The following is an 18344-nucleotide window of genomic DNA, read 5'->3' on the forward strand; positions in this document are numbered from 1 at the left end:
CACACACACACACACACACCCCCTCCCTCTAGCGTTGGTTTTACAGAATTGCCTGAAAACAAGTGCTCCTTCTTCAATCGTCCTGTAACATATATATATATCTGCTGTCCGGCAGCAACCAGCTAACTCCAAAATGTTCATTTTTCAGGAAATGACAAAAAAAAAAAAAAAAGTGGAGTTAGGAGGTTTTGTTCATCATTGATAAGAACAGCTGAATAGACCTCCAAGTCAACAATGAAGTTTGAGGTCAAAAGGGGGTGGAGCCTTGAGTCAGCTAAACCAGCTAACTCCATCCCCCTTTGGTGAACTTAGCTGGTTTAGCAGAAAGTTTGATGACCCAATGGAGTTAGCTGGTTTTGTCAGAAGCGCTTTTTAATACTTTTCATTGGTTCAATATTTTTTTAATCAACACACAGACGTAAAGGGTGTTCAATTGCCCTGATTTATGGAAAAAAATGCAAAAGCGTAAACATGGAGTTAGCTGGTTCCTGCCGGACAGCAACGTAATAGGCTTTTTTAATTTTACTTCATAAAGGCTCTTTTTATTTTACTTCAATAGACCACCCAACTAATTAGGCTGCTGCAGGTGACATTGAGTAGGGGTGTTTGTTTTTCTGAGTTTACATGGTGGTGTGAAATGGAAGCTTATGAAAAAAAGGTAGGATATGCACATCCCCACAGTTCTTTAAACACGGTGCTGGACCCAAAAATAATCATGTGAAGAAAAAAGGAATGTCCGCACACGAAAAACTGCTATCCCGTCTGTTTTATTTGAACCACAAGTGAACAACGTTTCTCCCCTGCAGGGCTTCATCAAGTGAACTTGATGAAGCCCTGCATGGGTAAAAGCTTGTAGATCTGCTATTTTCACCACTTCTTAAATGTAGTTTTTTTCTCCTAATTTATGGAATTCCTTAGACATTATTTATTTATGGAATTCTTTGAATATTTATTTATAATTACTGAAACATTTTGAATTTTGGGGGGATTTAAAAATGAATCGTTTGAAATAATAATAAAAAAATATAGGCTAAGAAAATAAAGGGATATTTACTCGTAACCCATGAAAATATGTACATGACCCACAGATGGGTCCCGACCCGGTGTTTGGGAAACAGTGAGATAAACCATGCTGGTGTCCCTGATGATGATCAGTACAATTTTGTGGTATTTTTTACTTTACCTGAGTATTTCCAATTCTCAGTACTTTTACTTCTAGCCTACTACGGCAAATATTATACTTTTACCCACTACAATAATTTGAAAACTTTAGTTACTAGTTACTTTATAGATTTTGATTATTACAAAACATACATTAACCACTTCAGCCCTATATACATTTCGGCCATAAGTGTAAATCAGGAATAACTCCAACCGCTAACACTAAACCTAACTTCAGTTTTAAATGCCTAATTCTAACTAGCTCTCACCGCACTTTTATTTTACCTCTGGGGCAGAATCTGCCAATGCATTGTCAATGTAAATGCGTGGATTCACGCAAGAGCGGATTTTTCCGCTTGTCGCGCAGACCTTGCGTTTATCTGCTCTACACGACTTGTCCATTGGAAGCAGAAAACTGCTGGAGGCAGGAGCTGATTTTCTCCCTCTGTCCAATCGGGTGAGTGGAAGGTGGACCGTCCCAAGATTCAGGAAGCACCATGGTGCTCAAGGCAGCAGGCGGTGCAGGCTACGGGGACGGTCTTGAATGTGAGTGACAGGTGCGTCACAGCGTTTTTTTGAATCCGCTGGCTGCAAAAAACTGTGGCCGCGCACAACCTGCGTTTAACAGCGGCCAGCCAACTTTTGGTGAGAGCGCGCCCTTAAACCCCAGCCTGAATCATATCCTAATTGTAAGGAGCAGGGAAATTATGGTTTCTCAAATTCTTCAATATTTGTGGTAACATTTGGTCCTCACAAGCGTAGTAATAAAAGTACACACACACACACACACAGTGGCCTTGTGTTCTCTCCGTATTCTGCCCTCGACCTCATAACCCTGAAATCCGCAAAGTAACTAAGTACATCTACTCAAGTACTATACTCAAGTAGAATTTTGAGGGACTTTTACTTTACTTGTTTCAATTTTTTCCATACTTAAACTGACACTCCACATCTTCAGAGGCACATCATAAAATTGCTGAATGTTGGTTTAAATTGGTTATTACCGTGACTTAGACAGCCTCTGGTTATAGTTTAATTGTGTGAATAGTGTCATTTGTGACAAAGGACATTAAACGTTGTTCACCCAAAAAAATACTTTTCTATCAATTACACACCCCATGAAGCCTTGAAATCATGGAGATTGTTTTTGGTTTTCGTTGCATTCCTGAGCGAATAATTTGATGACTGGGTGAACTACTCCTTTAATAGCGTTTCACAATGTTTCTTATTCTGATTTACAGTGCAGATACATTTATGGACAATGAACTGAAGCATTGGAACAAAATCTGGGTTATTTTAACCAGGTTCAGGTGAAAGTAAGGTTAATGTCACCTGACTTCACTGCCCACAGCAACCCAATACTCAATTATAATAATGTTATCAATTGATATACGATGGAGAGAACGAAAACACAATATAGTTAGCTGGGAAAGGGTGTAGTGGGTCTAGTTATGCCTACTGTATATAGGCAACTCCTCATACACTGTAGTCACATGGGGAGATGCGTCATAATTAGGAAAATGAAGACTCGCAACAATTCTGTAAAACCAACAAAATCTGGGTTATTTTAACCAGGTTCAGGTGAAAGTAAGGTTAATGTCACCTGACTTCACTGCCCACAGCAACCCAATACTCAATTATAATAATGTTATCAATTGATATACGATGGAGAGAACGAAAACACAATATAGTTATAGCTGGGAAAGGGTGTAGTGGGTCTAGTTATGCCTACTGTATATAGGCAACTCCTCATACACTGTAGTCACATGGGGAGATGCGTCATAATTAGGAAAATGAAGACTCGCAACAAATTTTTAGGCTCCATACAAAACTCCATTCCAAACAATATTTGTATCCACTCAAGTCAAAAAGTGACATTAAAGAAACAAGGATCATATATAATGTAGTCAATAAACAGGGAATATAATGAGCAACATACTGTCTGTTGACAGTGAAACATAAAGAAATATGAAGTTAACCACTTAAACCCCAAAATCTGTATTGTGGGGAAAGCTTTCACTGAAAATAGCAGATCGACAAGCTCACATCCCGACACGGTGCGTCGCGTTGTGAGCTTGTCGATCGGCTATTTACAGTGAAAGCTTTCCCCACAATAACAGAAAAGACACTAGTACATAGCCCTGAGCGACTCCGCTCAACCATATGGGGTTGAAGGGGGTTATAGTACGCAGGCGACTGTCAAGCTACAGTAGTGTACATCCAGTGGTGCCAGGGACGTCAGGGCTCATGAATCCAAGTACATGAACAAATCTTGGTCATCATAATATATATGAAGGACCATAATCACTATCAACCTCCTCCTCATCGTCAGCTTCATCATGATCATCATCATAAGTTGGAGGTGGGAAGTCATCCCTCATCCTGTAAGACAGGCAGTTGTCATGGCAGCGAGTAGTGGGCATCTGTCCCACGGTTTCCCACGAGTCCGTCTCTTCACAGTAGCGCTCGATGCTGCACGAAGACAGACAAATAGCCATGAGAGAAATGTCTGTTTGTACATAAGTCACAATTATTACGTAATCACAATTATTTGAGGTATTCGCAATAGTTTTGCATTATCGTCACCATGTTGAAAACTGTTCATAGATTTTCATTTTATTTTGTATAAAATGATTGTTGTTTCTATGTATAACTAGACGGGTCGCAATTCAGGGCAATTGCAAAGTGTGGTTGCGCCGACGCCGGTCGCAGGTCGCCACCGCCCGGACTTGAGGAATACGCTTGGAGGAATACCATCCGAGGCCACGTGACGTGCCATTCGAATTTGGTGCTGATTGGATCCTGCGTTCGTGATACATGGCGTTTTGATTTGAAGAAATAGGCCCCTCCCACTAAAATAAATAAGCCCCTCCCACAAATGTAGCGGGCCAATGACATCGTCATGTCACTCCTGAGATCACCTGCTTTTCAATTTGAGAGGAGTGATCCCCCCAAAAATCATGTTTTTGCATCAAACGGTTACGTTTTGTGCATTTGTGGCGCCCCCTATGGATCAAAGTGGAAATGCTTTTGGGGATTTGTTGAGTAAACCACCCTTGACATGTGATTAAAATTTGGGATTGACTGGACGTTTCGTTCGTGATTTGTGGCCTTTTTTGTAAAACGGGCTCCTCCCACTAACTTTGGAAGCCAATTACGGACGAACGGTAAGGACTATCAAAATGCCGTTTGGATATGTTTATCGCATGGGTCTAGAGATTGTGTGTACCGATTTTTGTGAAATTTGGACAAAATATGTGGGAGGAGGAGCTAAAAGTGTGTTTTGAAGAAAATTCAAAATGGCGGAAAATCTATCCTGACACAAATGCGTCATGACCCAAGGAATCTAGGGAAAAAAATATTTTTATTTTACGACCTCCGGTTCAAGAGTTTTAGGCCAAAACGTAAAGTGGGCTGTTATAGCGCCACCATGAGGCCGACTGGTGTAATTCTTTTTTTAATAATTTCGGACTAAATCATGAACCACCCCTCCAAATCTTGAAACTCTAGCCCTTACGGTTTCTGAGAAATAAATACTTGAATGGGAGTTTTTTCATTTTCCCATTAAAGTGGATGGGGAAATTTAATGCACTAATAAATCAATATCAATTAAACTATGTAACCAATCTCTTAGCAAAATGATAGCACACGATTCCCGGTGAGACCGGTCACTTTCACATATGGCACTAAATTGGGAAAAATAAACTGTGGGAGGAGTAGCGTGCCAAAGTATTGCGTGCTTCAGTTTACCAAGAACAATAGTCTGGTTGCCCTGTTAGGGCAACCACACTAATTATTAGTTATTTGTCATATCTATCCTGTGCATTTTTTGTTTACGAAACCAAACAGAAATGTTCATTTTTATTTACATGTTCCAGTGTTCAATGTCAATAAGACAATTCAGTCGTTAATCACAATTATTTGTATGTCAATTAATCATCAAATGTCATGTCATGATGATGGTGACAGGCCTCCAACAGTGTCTTAACCGCTATACCCTTGACTCTCTCCTAGCACGCAGATCTTTCCATCCCCCACCACCATGGCAAGGTTACAGCGTGGCTCTTGCATGGGGGCACACGCACTCCACTGGTCGGTGTTGGGGTTGTAGCACTCCATCGTGGGTTCTGTCCTGCCCTTGATATTTGTACCACCTATTTGATCAACAAGAATGAACAGGATAGTGACTGTCAGTGGGCTCTATTAGGTTCCCAAACTACAGTGAAGTTGAAGTGAGTCCATTATGGAACTAAGAGCGGTGGTCGAAAGTAACTAAACACATTTGTGTTTAGTTACTTTCGTACTGTACTTTCGTACTGTGCTTTAGTACTGTGCTTAAAGTACAATGTTGAGGTGCTTTTACTTTACTTGAATATTTCAAAAGGCTTTAAATAGGCTACTTTTAATTTCTACTCCACTACATCTCTAGGGCAAATGAAACTTTTTTAAATACAGGACTTTTACTTGTAACTGTGTATTTCTACTTTCTGGTATTGCTACCTTTACTCAAGTAAAAACACTGAGTACGTCTTCCACCACTGACTAAGAACAGGTAAAATACCTATAAGCAGGGGTGCATATAACTGGTGCGCAAGTGAGCATACGTGGTCAAAATAAATGTTGCGTGGCACACAGTGGTCTAAAGTAACTAAGTACATTTACTCAAGTACTATACTTAGGTACAATTTTGGGGAATTTTTACTTTACTGTTGTACTCCCAATTTTCAGTACTTTTACTTCTACTTCACTACATCTCAGAGGCAAATATTGTACTATTAGTCCACTACAATTATTTGAACTTTAGTTACTAATTACTTTGTAGATTTTGATTATTATAACAAAACATACATTAACCACTTCAGCCCTATATACATTTCGGCCATTTGAAAATAGCCGATTTACAAGTTCAGAATGCGATGCAGTGCGACACATTGTGAGCTTGAAGATCGTCTATTTTCAAAAGATGTTTATACATTTGAAAACTTGTGAAATGGGACATTATCTTTAATGACTACTTTTACTTTTGGTACTTTGAGTACATTTTGATACCAATACTTTTGTACTTATACTCAAGTAAACTTTATACTTTTACTTGTAACAAAGTATTTCTACATTGCAATATTGATATGTAAAAACATTTAGTACTTTTTCCACCACTGGTGGCACATACATTAAAAAAAAGCGATCTTGCGTACCACTGCGGGTACCAAGAATGTATTTATAGAATCAGTTACTAGCTCTGGTGTCACGTACTTCAAATATCTATCTACTTCCTGTAAGTAGACTAAAGAAATAAAACTAGTGTTGACTAATCTTTATTGGCTCTTATTTTGAAATCCAGCATTTTTAGAGGAAGTCTGTTTCTGTTGAAACCAAGCTGTCATGATGCTGGTCGAAAGTAAATAAGAACCCACATGGATTAAACGCAAGATTTTGGGCAATACAATACGAAAACCATTCTCCTGACTTAAACAATGTAGCTTACACACTTTGGAAGTGCTAGGTGAGTGCTTAAACTCTCGCCAAAGTAGGCTAACGTTGAGGTAAGGGAAAGGTGTCCGCACAGAGCTGTAGCTCCAATAAAATGCTTACTGTGCAATTATCAAGTTCACAACGAGCGTCTCTTTTCTATTGTTTTACTGTTTTTCATTTTGTCTTGCACCATCGACTACTGGATGTCTGCAGTCTGATGGATTTTCATCACTTAAGTTAAGCAGCCTGATGTCATATAGTTCTCTTAACGGATGTAATGCTTTTTCTCTTAACGGATGTAATGCTTTTAAATGCGCAAAGAAATATTCATATGGCACTGTTGCACTTAACTATGTCATGTGCTCAAAATCAGCACTGAAACTTTTATATTAAACGAGTATTTATTCTGCTAAATTTTAGGGTACATACCAAGCAACATCTCCAGGTGCTCCCCTGAGAACTACACCAAAAAAAATATTTGCACTTCTGCCTATCAGGTAGATCTTTCAGAACAGGTATGATACCTACAGTATATGATAGATTTCTAAGAACAGGTATGATACCTATAAGATACATCTTTCCATTCAGAGTGCAGACAGCTGGGTTATCACGGGGAATCTGCATAGGAGTGACTTCTGTCCATACAGATGTTTCAGGGCTGTACTTGGCCACCTGGGCTGGGTTTGGCTTATGAGAACTTGGAAGGCCGGCTACGTCCCAGGAGGACGGGCACGCACGCACGCACGCACGCACGCACGCACGCACGCACGCACGCACGCACACGCACACGCACACGCACACACACACACACACACACACACACACACACACACACACACACTTTCAGTTAATCATTATGATCAGGGTTCGATTTGTAAAAATAACAGAAAACAAATAACCACTTAAACCCCAGCATCGGTATTGAGGGGAAAGCTTATGCTGAAAATAGCAGATGGACAAGCTCACAACGCGATACGTGGAAAGCTTTACCCACAATAACCCCCCTCCAGCAAATTGAACCCTGATTACTCATCAGCAGTCTGAAACGGCCGACGTGCAAACTTGTTCCATACCAATAAAATAGAGCAGTCCATCCAGTGCGACCACAGGAGGCGGTTTGGAACCCCAATAGGCTGCCACCCCGACACACTTGATGAGCTGCCAGGTGTTGGTGCTGGGGTCGTAGCGCTCCATGGAGTCCTTCTTCCGGCCACCCATTGCATAAACATAGCCGTCCAGCATCACCAGGCCTATGTGGGGTTGGGCAGGGGGAAAAAGACATCCGTCTTGATCACATGACTATAGACATAATGTGTACCGATTTGCGTGATGTTTGGACAAAATGTGTAGGGGTAATATAAAAAAATGGTGCTAAAATAGGCCAATGTGAAAAGGGTGGCATTTCTTCGTTGGCCTAGTGGGAATGGACGGCAATCGGGCGCTGCATTCATGATTTGAGGCATTTTGTCCAAAACCACTCCTGCAAACTTTAGATGCCAATCAGGATGGAATAGGACATAGGTGGGGTTGGCGAAAGGGCCTACTCTGTGTGGAGTTTGCATGTTCTCCCCGTGTCTCCTAGAGTAGTTAATACCCTCACAAAAACATGTAGTAATCCTGGTCACTATACTGCCTCCCCCTGGTCAGCCGGGGCGCCTGATGGAGGGGAAGGGAACTGGTTGGAATAACGTGTTCCTTCCACGCGCTACGTCCAACCAGGGAAACTCCCCCCTGTCAGGTGACAAGTAGGTCAGTTGGCTCTCATGCATTGAAGGAGGCATGACCTCGGCCCTGGGCTCCCAAGGCTGGTGGGGGAGTGCAGTGCCCAGGATCACTTAGAAAATTGGCACCTGGTGAAAAAAGGGTTACAAAAATCAAGGGATAAAAATTTAAGATAAAAAAAAAAGGATGGAATAGGACAAATCGGACAGATCTGTCTTGATCACATGACTATCGATTTGCGTGATGTTTGGACAAGATCTGTAGGAGTAATATAAAAAAAAATGTTTTAAAGTGGGCCTCCTGGTGGCGCTATAAAAGACAGATGTGAAAAGTGCAGAGCAGGTTTTTCCTTGGCCTCTAGGGAGTGTGCGTGCAAAGTTTCAAGGTGATCAGTCCAGTTATAGGTAAAAACGTAAATCTGCCTTTTATAGCGCCACCATGAGGTTGATTTGGAAAAATTGGGTGGAATTTCTTCCTTGGCCTAGTGGGAATATTTGTGCAAAGTTTCACGGCAATCGCACACTGCGACCACTCCTGCAAACTTAGGAAGCCAATGTTAGCCAATCAGGATGGAATATGAAAAATTTTACAGATCCGTCTTGATCACATAACTATAGAGATACTGTGTACAGATTTGCGTGGTGTTTGAACAAAATCTGTAGGAGCTATATCAAAAAGTGTTTAGCAAAAATCGGCCTCCTGGGGGCGCTATAACAGGCCAATCTGAAAAAAGTCAGAGGTTCTGCTCTGGCACCCAGGGAATGTGCCTGCACAGTTTTGCTGCGATCGGGCCAACGATGCCGGAGATTAGCTGGTCACAGACGGACGGACGGACAGACAGGGGGTAACGGACCCGGGGACGGCAAAACCTTTATTTTTAAGGGTCTAGCCGGAACAGGAATCACGCTGGAATGCGGAAGCCAGGGTGCACCGGCGGCCGGCTGCGAGAAAGGGTGGGCTTTAAATCTAGCTCAGCGTGAGCAGGAGAAACATTTGGTACGGACCGCACGGACAAAGGGAAAGTCATGTAAACCTTTTAGAACGATATATTTGGATGGATGGATGGATGGACCTTGAGACGGACTAACTGTTACAGAACTCTATACCAAACCTTTGAGTTGCTTTGCACCTTTTCCATTTGCACCTTTTCCATTCGTTTTAGGAATACGCTGGGAGGAATAGCGTCAGAGGCCGTGTGATGTGCGAATCAAATTTGGTGCTGATCGGATCCCGCGTTCGTGATATGTGGCGTTTTGTTTGTTTGAAATAGGCCCCTCCCACAAATTTTGCAAGCCAATTACATTGTCACTTCACTCCTGAGATCACTTGTATTTCATTTTGAGAGAATTGATCCACCCAAAAAATCATGTTTTTTCATCCAACGGTTCCATTTTGCACATTTGTGGTGCCCCCTATGGGTTTAAGTGGAAATGCTTTTAGCAATTCGTTTAGTATACGACCCTCGTCATGTGATTCAAATTTGGGATTGACTGGACATTTCGTTTGTGATTTTTGGATTTTTTTTGTAAAGTGGGCCCCTACCACTAACTTTGGAAGCCTATTACGGACTATCACAACTTCTCTTGTATATGTTTATCGCATGGGTCCAGAGATCAAAATCTATAGGAGAAGGAGCAAAAAGTGTGTTTTGAAGAAAATTCTAAATGGCGGAAAATCTATGCAGGCACAAATGGCCGTGGCCTATATGGGAGATGCGTCATCTCAAGGAATCCAGGGAAAAAACTTTTTTTATACTACTATTGATAACTTTTAATTTGATAACTACTATTTTAGGGCTTTAGGACACATTCACTGCCAGGTATTAATTAATTAATTAATCCGCTGGTGCCAGCGTTTTTTTCCTTATATTGACGATCTTCGGAGAGCCGCGGAAGCCATGGTGTGCATGCGGATGTAAACAAAGGGTGTCTGTGGGGAGGGGGGGGGGGGTCTAGACAGTGGGGTGCTAGACCAGGGGCAGTCGGGGGAAATTAAATAAATAAATAGACCAGCGGTCGGCGAGATCCGACAAAATAGTGGGGGGACATCTTGGACCTTCTGCAACTCATCAGTCAGACTTAACCTCTTTCATGTCCAGCTGAGTTTGCTACACAGGGTGCAAAACACAGTCTCGGCCATGCCTTCGGCCTGGCGGAGACAACAAGCATCAGAATGGAGGGGAAAGGGTGATAATGAACGTGCCATGGTTGGTGATGCCAAACGACATGTTCACGCACAACAAAAATTCATTGAGTTGCAAATGTGATTAGTTTGATTCGAAATTTGCAAAAAGGAGCAGCACCTGACTAACTTGTGTTGAATTGAAAAGGTAAACCAAAGTATATGACTTCAAATTGAATGCCATAGTTTGCTGATCTTACTCAAGACATGACGTATTTCATTACACTTTAAAGTTTAGGCATTTAGCAGACGCTCTTAATCCAGAGCGACTTACAGTCACAGTCAGCAAGGGAGTTCATGGGAGTCATCTTCAACCATGAGTTACAGGCAATGTCATAGCGCCACATCTCACTCATGAATGACACCCACACAGTAGAGCCTATGGTGGGAGAAGAGCATCATTAAAACGAGTTATGCATTGATGATTGTCAAATAAATAAAGATTGAAATATGCATACACAACTTGAATGCTTAGATCTATATTATTGGGATGGTTCACTTGCCACTGTTGAACAAGGCCTGACCTGTGAACCTGACAATAGGTTGAAACTCTTTTGCACCTTAATGTCTAATCTCATGTACACAGTACATGCTTGCTGCCAATATGGTCCTACCGAAGTAGATGTATAAAATGCATATATGCAGATATCTTTGATTTTCTTCTTTCAGAAAACAACAAAATCGACAGAGGTCGCACAAAAACAGGTCACACTTCTTTACACCTCAAATAGCTGATCTAAAAGCTCTCAACACGCCACATAGATGTGCCATTTCCACTATTTTTGGAAAATGTATGAACATGTTTCAACATGGAAACGATTATGATGATTATGCAAACAAAATAATTGTGGTTATCTCAAATAATTGCCATTAGACGATCATGTAATGTGTGACAGGCCCTCTCCTCACCTGACATCACCACAGAAGGACTTTCGTACACGCATGAGGGCAAATATCCAATAGTCTTCCACTGGTTGGTCAGGAGATCCAAGCTCTTTATCTTCCTAGAGTAGGAATCTTGACAATATCCTCCCATCGTCACGATCACTTCAACAAGCGGGGTGGGGGTGGGGGGATTTAAAAGTTCAAAGAGAAACCAAATCAGGGTTCCCACACATATGTTTAACAATTCATTTTCAAAACTTTTCCAAAAGTATTTTATCCCATTCCCAGGCCTATAGCAATCATATGATGCAATAATGAGGCTCTTACACCTGTGTATGTAAGTATATTTAAAACATTTTAATTTTTAATCATTTTACTTCTACTCTACTACATCTCAAAGGCAAATATTGTACTTTTACTCCACTATAATTATTTGAAAACTTGACTTACTTGTTACTTTGTAGATTTTGATTATTATTACAAAACCACTTCAGACCTATATATATACTTTGGCAATTTAATAATAGCCGATCTACAAGCTCAATTGTGAGCTTGTAGATCTGCTATTTTCAAATGATATTTATCCATTTGTAAACTTGTGAATTGGGACCTTCTGCATAATGAGTACTTCTAAGTATATTTTAATGCTAATACTTTTGCTCAAGAATTTTTTTAAACCGGACTTTTAACAGACTATTTCTACAATAGGGTATTGATACTTTTACTTAAGTAAAAATGTGAGTACTTCTTCCATCACTGCATGCATGCATGTGTGAGGCAGGGTACCTGTGGTCCTGCCTGGGCGTGTCGTACCGCAGGTCTTGGCCCGGTTCTTGCTCTGGGTCCTAGCTCGTTTCTTGGCCTCAGAGATGAACCTCTGGCAGCCCTTGTATTCCTTCAGCACTTCCAGGGACTCATTCACAGTGTGGCGGTAGGACAGGCTGATGAGAGGCAGACGGATCTGCTCTAGCACCTTACAGAGCACATAGAACCCTAGTTATTTACTAGTCCAACTGGATATTATTGGGTGAAAAACATTATGCAATAATTATGCATTTCATAGTACCATGTATACAGGAAGATCATGTCAAGCATGTTTAGGACAGCAGGTACTGCTGTTCTAGCAACTAATAATAATAATACATTTTATTTATAACACACTTTACATTTTTGCAAATCTCAAAGTGCTACAGAGTTTTTAAAAAATGGCCTAAAAACAGCAAAAGCAACCAAACAATTACATGGGACCCTACTAGGCTAAAGGGTCAAATTAAAAACTAGGTAAAATCAGGGCATAGAGAAGGAAAAAAAAGCCCTAGAAAATTAACACAACTCTTTGTTTATAAGGTAGGGTTTTAGTCAATTTTTAAAAGCATCTGTGGACTGTGGTGCTCTCAGGTGTTCGGGGAGGGCATTCCACAGACAGCAACTGCATTGCATTTAAAAGTCCCCAGACGTATCGGGTGGCAGAGACCTCTGATCGTCTGGAAACGTGACACTAAAGGCCTCTAACACACCGATGTCAGGCCGTAGATAAGCGTCTGTGGCCGGAAATCGGTTGTAGTAAGTTTTGTGTGTGTACATAGACGTCGGTGCTAGTGAGGCGACTGCGTCTGAGTTATTCCATCCGACCCTCCAGCCCCAATGGTTGGCCTTGTTCAGCCTGAGCCAATCAGAACAGGTGTGTGTGTGTGTGTGTGTGTGTGTGTGTGTGTGTGTGTGCTCTCTCACATTTGCCATAAGCAAATCTGAAAAATAAAGTGGGAAAGCAGTGAAGCAAACACCAAGAGAGAGAAAGATTGAGCGAGGCAGAGAGCAAGTGTGTGTGTGTGTGTGTGTGAGTGAGTGAGTGAGTGAGTGAGTGAGAGAGAGAGAGTGTCTGTGTATGCAGGAGCAGCCTTTAAGTATTTAAACCCCAGGATCTCAGTATTCTGGGAAAGAAATTACAAGCTTACAACGCGTCACACTGCGACACGTTCTAATCTTGTCGATCTGCTAAGATATTTAATGTATGGTGAAAACAGACAATACACTAGCATAGAGCCCTGAGGGACTCCGCTCAACAATGTAAGGGGTTTAAGTTTACACCAAACATTTCCAAATCTGATCTCCCAAAGTCATCTCTAATAGTCAGCACAATTCAGTTTGATCTGCAGGGGCCTTTAAAAGAGATAACTGACCTTTTCAAAGCTCTGTCTACGAGTAGGATCCTTGTCTAACCATAACATGGCAGCCTCAAACGCCATGTCCTCCTTGGGCACGTTGAGATGGTCACTGGCGAGAATCTTTGTCAGTCTTTCCATCGAGAGAGAGAGGAACTCTTCCTAGGGGTAGAAATAAATACAGTAGATTAGCTCACCGTTTCAGTTCTCAAGAATTTCAGGATTCAAAAACAGCCGAGAGATTGGCTATTTTGTCTATTCATCGGACAAGAAGTATAGGGCTTAAGTACCAAACAGTAATGTTTGAAAAACACAAGAGTATGTGTGTGCACGTGTGTGTGTGTGTGGGGGGGGGGGCACTGGATTAAGCCCCGTTCAAAGTCACTAGATGTCACTAGATGTGCGGGGAGGGGGTGAGGAATGTTGTGCGTTCTTTATGGACACATGCATGCTCACTCCGTTACTTTGAAGCTTAGAGGCGTAATACACCTATTCATCCACTAGATTAGCCTGATTATCAGACTGAAGCTGCGTGAGCCCCACTCAGAGAGTGGGCGGGGTCTATGGTCTGGAACCAGGCTACCACTAGATGGCAGTTGCGAGAGAGTATTGGCTCAAAGATAACGTTGCCATGTCTGCTTATTATAAGCGACTTTGGGCTTTTTTTCCTTCTTTTTTATTTGGGCTTGTTTCTAAAGTATAGTTGCTTATTTGCCAAATCTATATCAATGTATGGGTCCTTGGCATGAAAAAGGTTGAAAACCACTGGTTTAAAGCGCTCATGTGGCCTAGTCGATTCCTTTGGGCTTTCATAGGCCTGGTTGCTTATTTCTCTCACAAAACCTGGCAACATTGCTAGTCTGAAGCTAGCATGTAGCATTTAGCCTACACAGGCAATAAAAGTCACTCCTGAGTCCACAAACTAGACAAAAACAATGCTTGTCTACAAAACTTGCGTTTTGCCCCCTACTGCACTGTGCTATATTATTTATGTGTGTGTTTAAGGAACGACTGGGTTCATTTTGGTCGCGGGCAGTGGTGTAAAGTAACTAAGTACATTTACTCAAGTACTTCCAAGCGACGTCGTGCGCCAACGTGGGTCTTTTTTTGGAGAAGGAGGGACAGAGGAAAACTTTTTTCCTTAATACTGCCCAAGGGCGCCAAGGGTACTACAGGCAACGTACACAATACGAACGTCAAGTTGACAGTAGATCTCAATCATACTGACGGGAATGCTGGCTGACGTTGGGGCCAGAGGGAGCGGAGGGAGACAAAACAAAGCGTTGGCGCTCGTTACGTTAGACCTTGTATGTCACTTTAGCTGATAGATTAAGTTCCCATACTTCATACTCCTCTGAAGTGCTCATTGGTGATAGATGGTTTGTTCAGTGAAGTGGACTGTAGCTTATTAATATTACATTCAATCGCTGAAAGTTTCAAACCAGGTCTGGGTGAGTTGTGGTGGTTAAAAGGTAGAGCGATGGTAATAAAACAATGGAGATATATAAGAGATAGAGCCAACAATGGGCAAAATAACTTATGATCCCTCAATCACTGACCTGCTGGTAGACGACACTGAAGTGTTCTAAGACGTAATCCATGCTGCGTTTCTCCAACGTTTTATAGGAGTGCGCGTCAGCGAAGCAGTAAATCCTTACACAGTTGTTTGTGTCCATGCGACGCCCCATGTAGTCACAGCAGGCCTCTCGAACAGCCGTGATGTCCCACAAGTTTGATGCTGTCAGCAGGGCCTAGACCAAATGAACAACATTTTTTATTAAGCACCGAGGTTATGTAGGAAAAAAAGCGGAGACAATGATTAAGGTTCATGATAATTCATAACATTACCTGCACATTTGACCCGGAGATGGAAACCTTTGATGTGTAGGCGTAGCTCACCAACAAACCAATGGTCTGAGGTTCCACTCCGCTGATGGTCACCCTTTCCTGTGTGGAGTCCTTAATGCCAGATGTAAACATGGCCTGTGCAGATTGAAAAGGTGAATGGTTGGCTTGGAGTGTTCATAGTTATACCTTTAAAGGACCCCCAGTTTTATATCCATTAGCCCACGGACCCCCAATTTGATACATTCTTTTATTAATCTACACTATACAATATTGTGTTATTTTAACACAGGGACTATACAAATGGAGCCAAATGGACCAGTAATGGGTCCATTTGGTTCCATTTATACAGGCTTTGAGTTACAGACCTGCAACTCATCAAGGAGTAAGGACCCCTGTGGGGTCCCCGAACCCAACATTGAGAACCACTGGTTTCTTATTTACATTGTGTCAACAATGAAATGATCTTCGGTTTACATGAAAGCCAAAGGCAGAATTTAATGTCATTCCCTTAACAACAGCAGCAGGTCAATAAATGTTGTGTGTATTTACCTCAAAGTAAGGGCTGAAGGAGGCCAGTACGTAACGATGGCAGGGGAACTCCTGTCCCTCACAGCACAGGATCAAGTCACACAAGGCACTGTTGAGGCGCAGCCTGTTCAGGCCCTCTAACACCTTGTTGGCATGGCTGGGTTCCTGAAACATCTCAGCATCCAGTGAGGGTAGTAGACGTGCACTGGTGCCATCCTCCTGAAGTGCAACGGCAACATCCAGAAGAAGATTTATATAATCAGGCAAATATACGTGTTGCTGATCTCGTGATGGTGGCTTTGAAACTGTCGTTGTGAAATGTCATATTTTCCCTTGTTAGTCTTTCAATAGTCTTCAGAATCAGGTTTATTGTCACATCACAGGTTTACAAGGTAAAAAAGTGGGTGAAATTTGCGTAGCCAGACAACTATTCCACAATCTCCGAATGCTATACATAGTCTGGAACTACACCTCCTGAAATCCGAGATTGGAAGCTGGCACTTCCGTTCACAAAAATATATTAAAAAATATCTTTACATTCTAAAATTTTCATTTCTTCTTAGCATCAAGCTATGCTTAGTTGATTTATATTAGGATAAATTTGCGTGACTGTAAAGACGAAACGGAAGTGGGTAGGAGGCTTCACATCCTTAATATTTTAGTCATGAACAGAGCTTCCGAGTCCCAGACTGTATGACCGGAAACATTTGAAAATTGTGGGAGGCAACAGTCTAGCCACGCGAGACTAGTCCCCCAATGACAGTTTAAAGGGGTAAGTTCACTGCACCCAAACCCTGTTTTAATTAAGTTGAGGACATATTGTATTTTTTATTTTGAACACATTTTCCACCCATGTGACATCACAGAGGAGAATGTTAGTACTTCCTGGACTTCAATGGACACCAAAGATCACAAGGGGTGGCACGAGGCCAAATCTGTTTGGACCTAGTCCCACATTTTAAACATACTGTAAATCCATAACTTGCTTTTTCATCCACTTTCAACATGGCATCCCTATTTTGGGCATGTCATTGTATTATCAAAAATGGTTAAAAAAAAATACTATATTGTATTCAACGGTTTTTCAAGAATTTTCAAAAAAGTTTTAAAGTAGTGAAACAAACGCACATGGTAAGTGCCCAGTCTCATTTTCTTGGCAGCCTGTGGTGATTCACTCCCGCACGCAGCAGCCGGGATGTTGTCAGCCATGGCTGAGGTGGGGTGAGGTGTGGTGGAGTGGGCAGAGTCTGTAGAGAAAACACACGTTACTGTTACGTAGTCCCGGGCAAACGTCTTGAACTAAAAAGTTTGGGAACCAGTGGGTATTCTTCATCTTAATTTTATTTATTTTATCCAACTACTCCGACTTTTTGTCCAACTACTACGTGACGCAATTTTTTAATCAGCCAATCACATGGCAGAACATCAGTGCGTTTAGACGCATGTTCACATGGTCAAGACGATCTGCTGCATTTTTGATTGAAGTGACTTTGAACATGTCTTGGTTGGAGATGCAAAATGGGTTGCTGATCCACTGGGATTTTCAGTTGGACAATTCTACCAGTACCTACTAAAGTGGCTGGTGAGTGTATGTTATTTAGATAGCATGTTGTTTACACATATCCTGGTATCCTAGTTTCTTGAAGCACTAAATTGATTTCACTCAACATTTACCCTGTCATTAGCCTGCTTGCTCAGGGAAGAAATGTAATTTTGACAGTTCAGGCAGTACCACCTGGTTGTAAACCAAACCAGTCGTATCAAACCACTCCATTCCCATTGTATATGTTCTATTATATTAACATACTCTACCATGCAGATTGTACAAAATAATATTGATTTGTAATCAGACCGAAAGGTTACCGAATACAGCTTTAAGTAATTAAGGGTCCTGGTTTGGGTTTTAGAAAAGATGGTCGCCCATGTCTAATATATGATATATCAAACTTTCATCTGCATTTGTCCCACTGTTACTTCCTGTCACGGTTTGAGTCTGTGCGGAATGTAGGACCCAAGAGCAGGAGAGACGGAGGCATAACGGGTAGGTTTAAGGGGTTTAATAACTCAAAAGGTAGGTATACAAACAAGGGACTGAACCCACGATGTAACAACACGCAACATAACACAATGAACAAGCAAGGACAGGTTGCAAACACAGGGCTTAAATAGACAGGGAAATAATAAGCCACAGGTGAACTCAACAGACAATCAACACTGGGATAGGCTGAGGGACTAAGAGGACACAGGAGGAGAACATGACTAATCAACAGGGAGGTGAGACAAGACAGGTAACAGTAACTAGGCACAACAGGAAACAATACTACAAAATAAGGTACAGAACAAAAGCAGGGCAACAACAACAGAGTAACAGAATAACAAGACTAC

The 18344-nt window shown here is 41.7% G+C and overlaps 1 protein-coding gene across 1 annotated transcript; it reads right to left on the reverse strand.

The window, feature by feature from the left end:
• Positions 1-3440: 3440 nt before the first annotated feature.
• Positions 3441-17995, reverse strand: LOC308088290 (kelch-like protein 21; the record flags this gene model as incomplete). The annotated part of the gene is made up of 12 exons (XM_080432691.1): positions 3441-3633; positions 5159-5315; positions 7707-7883; positions 10811-10915; positions 11446-11583; positions 12208-12394; positions 13602-13745; positions 15143-15334; positions 15432-15566; positions 15981-16178; positions 17088-17206; positions 17944-17995. 12 exons carry the CDS (start codon positions 17993-17995, stop codon positions 3441-3443), a joined length of 1797 nt encoding a protein of 598 aa, XP_080288817.1.
• Between the last annotated feature and the right edge of the window lie 349 nt (positions 17996-18344).

This window comes from Gymnoscopelus braueri, assembly GCF_963280865.1.
Source record: "Gymnoscopelus braueri genome assembly, chromosome: 7".
Lineage (NCBI taxonomy): Eukaryota > Metazoa > Chordata > Actinopteri > Myctophiformes > Myctophidae > Gymnoscopelus > Gymnoscopelus braueri.